Source organism: Ursus americanus, chromosome 14, assembly GCF_024610735.1.
Source record: "Ursus americanus isolate L20-20 chromosome 14, mUrsAme1.1.p, whole genome shotgun sequence".
NCBI lineage: Eukaryota > Metazoa > Chordata > Mammalia > Carnivora > Ursidae > Ursus > Ursus americanus.
In genome coordinates this window covers 36,526,559-36,537,316 of record NC_142140.1, presented here as the reverse complement: position 1 = coordinate 36,537,316, position 10,758 = coordinate 36,526,559, and the positions used below count along the sequence as shown (strand labels likewise).

The 10,758-nt window shown below is 43.6% G+C and overlaps 1 protein-coding gene across 3 annotated transcripts; it reads right to left on the bottom strand.

The window, feature by feature from the left end:
• Positions 1 to 10: 10 nt before the first annotated feature.
• GLT8D1 (glycosyltransferase 8 domain containing 1) lies at positions 11 to 10,723 on the bottom strand. Of its 3 annotated transcripts, none has more exons than XM_045807325.2 (10): positions 10,506 to 10,723; positions 6,576 to 6,629; positions 6,394 to 6,492; positions 3,848 to 4,061; positions 2,413 to 2,530; positions 1,803 to 1,887; positions 1,516 to 1,628; positions 971 to 1,137; positions 740 to 852; positions 11 to 550 (listed from the first exon to the last, which is right to left on the bottom strand). In XM_045807325.2, exons 2-10 carry the CDS (start codon positions 6,589 to 6,591, stop codon positions 360 to 362), a joined length of 1,116 nt encoding a protein of 371 aa, XP_045663281.1. In that variant the 5' UTR covers positions 6,592 to 6,629; positions 10,506 to 10,723; the 3' UTR covers positions 11 to 359. The 3 variants fall into 3 exon arrangements, with proteins under 3 accessions (XP_045663281.1, XP_045663283.1, XP_087723126.1); XM_045807327.2 differs by lacking the exon at positions 10,506 to 10,723 and adding an exon at positions 10,378 to 10,466; XM_087867000.1 differs by lacking the exon at positions 10,506 to 10,723 and adding an exon at positions 5,736 to 5,810.
• Positions 10,724 to 10,758: the final 35 nt, after the last annotated feature.

Sequence of the window (10,758 nt, the reverse complement as noted above, 5' to 3'; positions counted from 1 at the left end):
CAGATACCTATTGAAAAATGTAGGTTTCACTTTATTAACAGATCAGACCACAGGTTAAGTTTACAAAATTAAAACCAAGCAGCAGTGTTGAACTAGCTGTACCATCCCTGTCAGTCCATTCACCTCTGGTCATTCAGCATGGTAGTAAGCAAACACTTGGTAAGGCAGATGGAGACATTTATAGTCTATCTGGGAAGCTGACTGCTAGCCGGGGTACCGTTTGTCCTCTTTACCCAGCTGAAATGTCCCTTTTTCCACGGGTTGCCACAGATAGGCTTTGAAGCCTTGCAACTGTTACTTCCCACACATACTGTCTTCCAGGATTTCCTGAGAAATGCTTACAGCATAAATTATATGTTTTATTTTACATTTGAGATCTCCATATGTCTTCGGATCAGGCTGAATTTGCCTGTAGGGTCTGGAATATACCATTTTTCCCAGACATCAGAATAGGAAGCAGTTCTTCCCCATGGCTTAAAGTGACCATTCCAATGGAGTAACTTGGCGGCCTTTACAAACTGGGGTGAATATCGTTTTCCAGCACTGGAACCTTACATTGAGAGAGAAAAAGCCAAAAGATTGTACTAGTACTAGTCAGAAATAAGAATACTACATCAAACTGCAGAAAACTGAAAGGAAACGATATCTTCCATCCCTGAGGATAGTCCCTCAATTAATTCCTTATTAACCAGTTAATTCCTTATTCGCTTAGGCCTTTTGGTGAATTTTTTTGACTTACCAAGGTGGCGGACGTTCCACATGGGGTCGATGGTAGAGTGCTGTTGGTAAAACACTATCAGCAGAGGAGGCGTGGTGGTGCTGCCAGCCAGTGTTCTGCTGTACAGCCCCTCTCTTGGGAGAGATGACACATGTAAGGTGTTAGTGGAGAATCCTGACAAATTAGTCTTGGATAAGAAGACCCCCAGAGTTGAAATAAGGGTCTTCACAGTGTGGTCAGCTGTATACTTACTCTACATTGAGTTTCATCCATTTTTCCAGCTGGTTAGTTATATTCTGTTTTTTCCATTCTGTCAAGTTTGCAACAAAAACTCCAGGATTAAATGAGCAGGTGCTGGCTTTCATGGAAAGTTTACGAATTCTTTCCTTTTTATAGTCAAGATAGCCAATGTAATTGTACTAGAAGACAAATGGGATATATAGTATGTTTACTGCTTCAAACAGAATAGATACATAACTAATAGTAAAGAAAAAACCTGTTAAACTACTTGGATTATCAGCAGAGGGCTCCATGTAAAGCAAATAAAAGTGACATCTCAGATTCCAAGTTAGAGTAGGAACCTAGAATAAACTTGTAAGCCAAATGTTTAAGGAGAGTTAGGTTGTCAAGGTCATGGACCAGTCCATAGGAAAGCAACCTTGAGTTCTGGGGTGAACCCACTGAGGAATGTAAAATGCAGCAAAAAAGAAAGAGCTCCCCGGTTCTGCTGCCTTCCTCCCTGACCCTGCAGCACAGTGCGCGGAGTGTTTGTACAAGATACCAGATAAGTAACTCACCTGGTTCCCTGCTCCACGGATGACAACTTTGGTAGAGGCTGAGTCACAATCTTCTGAAAATGCAGCTGCATGTCCTGGCTTCAACGGTGTATTATAAAGGGCAAGAATATCCCCTGAAATAGACAAAGTGTAAGATTTACACTTCTTTGTTGTTAAGATGGACACTTTGAGTTGCCTTAGAGATGCCCAATCCTCCCAATTAGGATGTTTTATAGGGTACAATAAAACAGCCACAACCTCCCACACCATGGACAGAGAACAGCACTGATGGTGACAATCTTTGGTACCTTGCACAATTACATCATCGTCCATATATATGGCCTTCTTTGCACTGGGAACCAGAACTGGCAAGTAGAACCTTGCAAAGGTTAACTGGGAAAGGAAAACAAAAGAGGCAGTGGCAGAGGATTCGTTAGTGGCTATGCCTTTTTTAGAAACTCCCAGAATGCTTTCTGTACCCATGCAGAAGACAGCTGAAGGTCTCTAAGAAATGCCCCACCTTGGTCGCCAGGGAGCTACTTGCAGTGCACCCAGTACCCGGGTATTCCAGTCATTTCTTAATACAGTTGACCCTTTAACAGTGCAGGGTTTAGGATAACAGCCCCCTGGACAGTCAAAAATCCACATACAACTTTTGACTCCCCCAAAACTTAATAACCTCTACTGTGGACCAGAAGCCTTACCTAGAATATAAACAGTCAACATATTTTGTGCTACATGAATTATATATGTATTATAATAACATAAACTAGGGAAAATGTTAAGAAAATCAAGGCGAGAACATTTACAGTTCTGTATTGAAAAAATCTGCATATACATGGACCCTTGCAGTTCAAGCCTGTGGTGGTCTAGAGTCAACTACACTCCCAAGTACAAACGGGGATGCACAGAACTCACTGGTTTTATGGATTCCCCCTGGTCAGGATCTTCCTTTACTTTCCCTTCCAAAAGTTTAGTGTCAAAATTCACAATTTTGTACCTGATGGTTTTCAAGGTACTGCCGCTGAGCCAGGACCTGATGAAAATAAAAGCACCAAGTTACAGTTTTATATAACCATGTCCTCAAGACTACAGCCTTCTCTTTGCGCCTTCCAAGGGCATAATGTAAACAAAACCCTGGCGACCAGATAGGTGTCTTAAAGCCCCTTCACCTCTGCAAACCTTGGTTTCCTCATCTGCAGTGAGGGTATGCCCATCCAGGTCCCTGCCGGAACCACCAGGCTCACACCTGGGATCACTGCTGTAGAAAAACTCCCTGTGGAGTTGAGAACATCCCATCACCACATGCGGTCCAACCCTCCAAGCACATGGTGAAGAAAAGTCAATACGATGGTAGTGAAAGGTAATTATTGAGAAAGTGGGAATCACCCCATTGTTAATTCACTGTAATGACGAAGTCATCCACCTGAGTCTAAGGTATTGTCTTTAAGATAAAGTCCATGTTCTCTAAAGTACTGTATATTTTTTCTGTAGCTATTCTAATGCAGTATTTGTTTTTACATTATTTTAGATGGTTTTGGAGTTTTTAAAATATGGGAAAAATAAGTCATCACAATTTTCACAAACTAAACACGAACCATGTAGAAAACCACAAGGACAGGAAGGTTTTAGAGTTTAGACAACTGTTACCCTGTTAAACAAGATGTTTGACTAAATTTCATAAATTTGAATTCAGAGCATTTTTAAGACCTGGGTGAGCTCTTGTTCGTCAGCTTAGGATTCTATTATGATCAGTTACAATAACTGTAGTAAGGAACGTTTACTGAATGATTATGGTCTTAGTATTTTTTATATATTTTCTCATTTGCAACACGATAATTGTCTAAGTTGGGTATTTTCACCCCATACTTAGAGATGTGGAAATGGGCTTCAAGGGGTTAAGTAATGTTTTCCAATCACTCTGGGCCAGGATCTGGATTCAGTGTCTGCTCACTTCACCACACCACCTTGCTGTTGCTCCCTGTCCCATCCCACACTGGACCTTCTTGGTATGTCCATGAGGTAAGGAACTTGTAACAGGATGTCAATCAACATATTGCTTCCTTTGCCGAGAAACTCATTACCAAAATAATGTCAGCTCGAGTTAATTAACAATGTGTATATGGCACAGTTGATTTACATCTTGGCACAGATTCCTTGTATTATTTCTCCTACAGTGGGGACATGTTTATGATAGAATCACATGGAAAAACATGTCATGTGCTGCTATGTGGTATAATCCCAACTATAGAAAAAGTGTACACATATAGAAGAAAAACCATTTCCTGGATTGGCAGCTGGCCTGTTCTGGAGTATCCTCTAGAAGCAGCAGCATCAGGCAGGCAGAGCTCACCGGAGATGGTCTGCTGTGCCATTGAGTGTAACGATGTAGAACACCACATTGGAGCGAGTGTTGTGCTGAATGCTGTTTATAGCTGCAATGGCCCCCCCGAGCCTATCTTCAGATGCAGCAATGACCACAGGAATCTCCTCGTGTCTCCCGTCTACAGCTTGTCGGGGAACATTTGGGACAAAGTCTATGGGCTGAAACCCCACAATTCCTGAATCTGCAAAGAACACACACAAGGAAGGTATTGTGATACAATCTCATGAGCTTTTGATAGCCCAAGACATGAAAAGAGGTAAGGTGGGGATTATACTTACCTCATTCTCCCCTCATTACAATGTGAGGTATATAGCCCAGAAATTGTTTTCCTCTGTGTAACAAGGCTTTTGGAAAAGCAGAAGCATTAAAAAAAAAAAATTGGTGGACTGAATTCTGATACACTGCTGGTGGGAATACAACAGAGTCTTTCTAGAATATACTTTAGCAATTTGCATCAAGAACCTTAATGGGGGGGGGGCCTGGCTGGCTCAGTCAGGGGAACTGTGCGACTCTTGGTCTCAGGGTCGTGAGTTCAAGCTCCACATCAGGGGTTGAGATTACTTAAATAAACGAACAGGTACATGGCCTCTGAGCCAGTAATTCCCCTTGTCCTCTCTTACGGAAAATATCTGAGAAGTTAATCAGAAGTCACAAGTTTGTTTATAATTGTGAAAACCTAGAAACAGACTAAACAGTTGTTTTTCAAACTATGAATTACATCCCATAAGTAGGCATGAAATCAATTTAGTGGGTCACAATCGGAATATGAGTAGGAAAACAGTTCCTGAGTTGGAATAGAATTAGGAAAGTATCAGACCGCATCACACACAGCAAATCTAAGTACTGTTTCATAAAGGTTCTCTTTACCTTTTATAATATATATATACATTCATTTACATTCATTGAACACTGAGCACCTAATACATGGAAGGCAGTGTCTAGGCACTGGGGTTGTAGCCATGACTAAAACAATCTGCCATCATGCGGGGCAGACAATAAGCAAATGAGCAAGTACACATGTATACTTGGGTGCTATATGTAACATGCTTCTTGTGGGGGTGCCGTCAAAAAAAGTCTAGATCATTGTACCGAGACTTTTTCCTGTGGAAACAAACTATGTGGCATTAAAATTCTATATGAGGGGTACCTACCATCATGGTGACGTGCTTCAGATACAATCACATGGAAAACCTGTCATGTGCGGCTTACAGAGTGCACAATCTCGTAACAGCAAAATACATACACAGGAAGAAAAACCCAGGAAGGTACTATGCCAAAATTGTAATGATAGTTATCTCTAGGTAATGAAATCTTATATTCGATGAAATTACAGAGCACTTCCTGTGTACTGGCCATCATCCATATGCATGGGAGATAAAGGAGTGAACAAATTACTCTCATGAGGCCTGAATGCTCTTTTCATTTTTATAAATGTTCCCACCAGAACACACATTCCTTTATGTACATACAATATGTATATACGTAAATACACACTGTTACAAAGCATGCTATCAAAGCACTCAGTGAAGGTCCAGGGGAAGCTACTGGTCTTCTCTTGCTGCGGTCAACTATGGTGGCTGGCGACCCCAAAATGATTTCTGACAAACATCCTGAAGCCTCAAACACCCCTCAGTACCAAAGCAGGAGCGGTAGGAACAACTAATTTAAAAGAACTGACAATGGAATTATGCAATAAAGTGATTTTTATAATCAGTTGTTAGGCTTGATGGTTTCGTGTTTCTACTAGAGTCTCCGTGGTATCTTCCATAGGTTAAAAGAAAGGAACAGATGAAAGAAAGTAACCCCACTGACACTAGTAAACAGGGCGGGCATCAAATAGAACAGTGTCATTCACCTGCCCCCACCTTCTGGAGTCCTGCCCTGCTGCAGTGTGAGCAGAGAGCAGCCCACAGAGGCTCCCCTAAGGCCTCTGATGTGGTGAAAGAGATCTGCTGTTAGATCAAACCTTTAACAAATCACACAACAGGGAGAAGGGCTGGGGGTGGGGCCACAAGAGCACAATGAGTACCGCCACTCCCTGTGCCAGTCTCGCAGCTTTTGTAAGGACAAGAAAACTTTTTTTTTTTAATTAATGATGTTTTTATTATAGTATGTTAGTCACCATACAGTACATCCCCGGTTTCCGATGTAAAGCTCGATGATTCATTAGTTGCGTATAACACCCAGTGCACCATGCAATACGTGCCCTCCTTACTACCCATCACCGGTCTATCCCATTCCCCCCCCACCTCCCCTCTGAAGCCCTCAGTTTGTTTCTCATAGTCCATAGTCTCTCATGCTTCACTCCCCTCTCAGATTACCCCCCATTTCTTTATCCCTTTCTTCCCCTACCGATCATCCTAGTTCTTATGTTCCATAGATGAGAGAAATCATATGATAATTGACAAGAAAACTTTCTTTCCCTTTAGCCTAGTGATGTAACTTAGGATGCTGGGATACAGGGAACTCCAGGTCCTCAACAGATGCCAAGGCATTCGTAAGGGCTCCCATACCTGAAACCTCGTTCCTTAGCAAACTGCTCAGGCCAAGGAAGTTATGGTGCAAAACCAGTAAGAAGAGAGCAACAGCCAGGACCAGGATGATGATGTTTACTGAAACACAGGAAAAGCCTGCATTACATCTCTTTACCTTTTGAGCAGCTATAAAAACAACGTCATCTGTAGAAACAGCATACCTTTACGGAATGACATCTTTCTCTTCTGTCTTATATAAATATTAGTTTTTAACCCTACAAGACAAAAACAAGTCCCCAAAGTCAGTAGGTACATGAGAATGACCATCAAAATGCCTCAACACTTTTATTCAGGTAAAAACACACACTATTTTCTGCCAGAAACTCATTTGGAATTAACTTTCCAAGAACCCAAACTCATATTTGAATTTTATATAGTAGTCAGGATAATAAAATACTTGCAAATAAGTTGGGAGAAATAGATAGCCTTGTACAATAAATGTCACCAGAGGAAAAGCAAAATAAATTCTACGGAGAGGAATATTTGGTGTCTAACCACTATAGAAATGTTTTCCAAATGAGTTTCTACTTAAAATTCCTAGTTAAATTAGACATGGACTCAGTTATCTATGATCAAATAACCTGAAGTCAGCCTCATTGGTACAAAATGTCTCTGTTCTGAGTTGTATCCCATTCAGCTTTAATTGGAATTAAAGAGAAAAACATTTTCCAAATTCACTTAAAATTATAGCAGAGAGGGCCGCCCGGGTGGCTCAGTCTGTTAAGAGTCTGCCTTCGGCTCAGGTCATGATCCCAGGGTCCTGGGATGGAGCCCCACATTGGGCACCCTAGTTGGCAGACAGCCAGCCGCTCTCCCTGCTTGTGCTCACTCTGTCAAATAAATAAATAAAATCTTCAAAAAATAGTAGTAATAGGGGCACCTGGCTGTCTCAGTCAGTACAGCTTGCGACTCTTGAACTAGGGGTTGTGAGTTTGAGACCCACAGTAGGTATAGAGATTACTTAAAAAATAAAAAAGAAAAATCTAAAATAATCACAATCATAATTCAGTGGAAATGAGATTTGTATGTAACTAAATTAAATGATCAGATTTCTACAACATCTGTGGATAATGTTTCTTTAAAAGATTTTATGCATCCAGGATATTATGATCTTACCTCTGAGACATTTACCCTTGTCTACCTCATCCTCCCCCATGGGAGTACCTAACATTTACATAAGGCTATTAACTTCACAGAGCACTGTGAATTATAGCATATTTCTAAAATCAAAGTCTGAATTAATTTCATCGTAAAAGCGTGTGCCTGTCAGACACTTGATTTCTCAAGGCCTTTGGAAAAAAGAAATATATTGAAGGATTGTTTTAAAAACTGGGGATTATCAGTCACACTACAAATTTGGGAGAAAAGAATTCAGATTCCCAAAGAACAATCTAAACTACACACACACTCTCTCCCTCTCTCATTTCTTTCTATAGCAGTATATATAAAGTGCATTATACCAATGACCTTCTTCCCTAAAGAACGCACATCATTATATACCCTGAGCAGTGTGTCTCTGGCACATGGTGAGCTGAGCCAGGAGCTGCTCAGACAAAACTGTAGCATCTGCTGCTTGGAGCCAATTTCCACCAAGACTGGAAAAAATGACCTCACTCGTTTTAAAAAATAAATCTCATTTACTTAATGGTACAAGAGACAGTGTTTTAGCTCAACAATGTCCACTAACGGTGACTTACAGATAGTATGCGGATTGAGAAGTGGAAGTATTTTTGCTATTCCAGTTAGCGAGACTCAAAAACCCCACAGGCCTAGCAGGTACTTGATGTACTGAAGCAGATCAGCAGGGCAGAAACCACTTGCCTCTAAAACTCTCCCACAGTTTTATCCATATGCAAAATGCCAATTATCATGAGTATGTCTGAGGCACATTTCCTTGCCTGGTGCTATTCCTTGTAGTGAAATTCATTGATGCCGTTAGAAAGATTTCTCAAAACTTCACATAGACCCTGGGATGTGTAATAGTGGCTGTATTTTTCTAAAAGTACACAGCTGTGAAAAATGTGATCCGCCACATTCAATTTTTCACTACGGAAATTCATATTTTTTGTTTAGAAATTATAAATAAAACCTTCACATTCCCAAATCACTCACAAAACATGCACACACGCATACAACCAGGGCAGGCATATCCAGAAATATGGGGGAAGAAACCTTAGGGAGAAAGAACACCATTTTCTTTAACTTCTAGCCACCTGCATTAGTCTCCACATTCTTGGCAGCCGTGCCTACCTTTCCACTTTCCTTCGTGCTAATATGTAGTCCCATGAAAGGCCATTCCACTGATGCTCTGTAACCTAACCTCTAATTGTTTCCTTGGTCCAGCTTCAGCACTTTCCCTCTCTGCTGGATCACACCCATCAGCATATTATCATGCTCTTCTATCTTCCAGTTAATTAAAAAAAAAAAAAAAGACACCACTCCCCACACGCCAGTTGATCCACAGACCCATTTCTCTGCTCCCCTCACTCTAAAAGCTTGAAAAAATTCTCATCTCTAGCTCCACTCCTTCTCCTCTCCAACCAGACTTCTGTCCCTACTGTTGCATTCAAACTAATCTTGTTGAGGTCACCAAAGACCAAGGTCATTTTTCTGTCTCCTTATCCATCCCCTCAGAGGCCATCAGGAAAGTTCACCACCACACCCCCTCCTCAATTATGAAATTATCTCATTTGTTTTTTTATTTCTGTGTTCCCGGACTAGAATGTAAGCTCTATGAGAACAGAGACCCCACTCAAAGTGTTTACTGATGTATCCTCACCACCAAAAACCACGACTGGTATCAGGCATGTGATATTTGTTGAATGGTCTTGCAAACACGGGCAATGGTGGTTCTCAGCTCAGAAAGGGAACACCATCTTTGATAATGGTCATGAAGATACATTGCAGCATAAGGACCAACACGGATTCCAACAAAGAGCTCTCTCAAATGCAACCTGACCGGCAATTTCCTTTTCTCATCCTATCTTATAGCTCAAATACCATAAAGCCTCTACAGCAACTGCCACACTGAAGTGCATTTTTAAAAGGAATAACACAGAGGTGCCTGGCTGGCTCAGTTTCAGAAGCCAGCGACTCTTGATCTTGGGGTTGTGAGTTCAAGGCCCATGTTGGGTGTAGACATTGCTCAAATAAATAAAACTTAAAAAGGTCGGGTGGGGGGGTTAGTAACAAAGAGGGATAGGTCTATTTCTGCATACAGAAGAAAGTCTATTAAGTCTCTGCCACGCTGAAAGGTGGAAAGGCACTAAGCATATACAGCCACTTTCTCCTACCTCTGCATCTGGCTAGCTCCTACTTGGCTTTCAGGACTCATGGGAGACTCTCCCAAACCCCACATTCAGCTGCACCTGCCCTGAGCTCCCACATCTCCCAGGCCTCCCTATCCCAGAATAAATCTGGCTGTCATTTATTTCTGGGGTTATGCCATTGTCTCCCTTGAGACGCTCTGGGCTCTAGGAAGACAAGGGCCTGGTGTTGGTCACAGCTGTATCCTAGGCCCACCGCGTAGCATAGAAAAAGGTACCGTGAATGTGTGAATGAGGGAGGCAGCCCATCCCGGGAGTGCTGAGAATCCCACCGTCTGTGACCCTGACACGCAACACAGCATAGAGGCCAGAGGTCCGGGTTCCCCGGGATGGTTTCTCTCCGAAACGTGGGCACCCACCTCGCTCACCGTAACAAAGGAGGGCCTAAGTTTCTGAGGTAGACACCACCCTTAAGAGAGAGGCAGAGCGATCCCTTGGTGGGTCTCTATTGGGAGGGCCCGGTGCAGCCGGCGAGCATGCTGCACGCCAACCTGGAGACTCTCTGGGTGGGAATATCTCTCCATACCGGGGCAGGGGCGACCGAGAGCGGGTCCCCTTTTCCAGGGGATGCCCTTTCTCTCAAGGATGTCCTGGGGTAGTCCCCTCTAAATTCTAGGAGTCAATAGGGCCGTCTTACGCTCAGGGGCGACGGGGTCGGTGGGACGCTCCGGAAACTCCCCCCAGGCCCAGAGCCCCCTCCACCCCCCGGCCCGTTAGAGTCCAGCCGAGCCGCTCCCCTCGGACGCTCCCCGCGGCCGCCCTTACCTGCAGCCGGAGGAGGAGGAGCCACCGCCCGCGCCCCGACCCGCCCCGCCAGCTCAGCGCCCGCGCCGCAGGCCCGAGGGCCCAGTTCGCCGCCAGGCCGCCCGCCTCTCCGCACTCGGAACCGAGCCCACCCGCCCGCTAGCTCCGCGGCCGCCGCGCTCGCCGGCAACCCGAAGCCGGCCAGCCGCTCCGACCGCGGGAGCGTGGCGCCGAACAGGCGCCGCCGGGCAGCCCCGCCGCTGGGGTCCTTGCC

What these genes read in the sequence shown, in the direction of transcription:
- GLT8D1 (XM_087867000.1), bottom strand. An exon ending in CGATGATGTAATTGTGCAAG is followed by an intron (nt 1,629 to 1,802) that starts GTACCAAAGATT and finishes TGTCTATTTCAG; the next exon opens with GGGATATTCTTGCCCTTTAT. An exon ending in GTGGAACGTCCGCCACCTTG is followed by an intron (nt 551 to 739) that starts GTAAGTCAAAAA and finishes TCTCAATGTAAG; the next exon opens with GTTCCAGTGCTGGAAAACGA.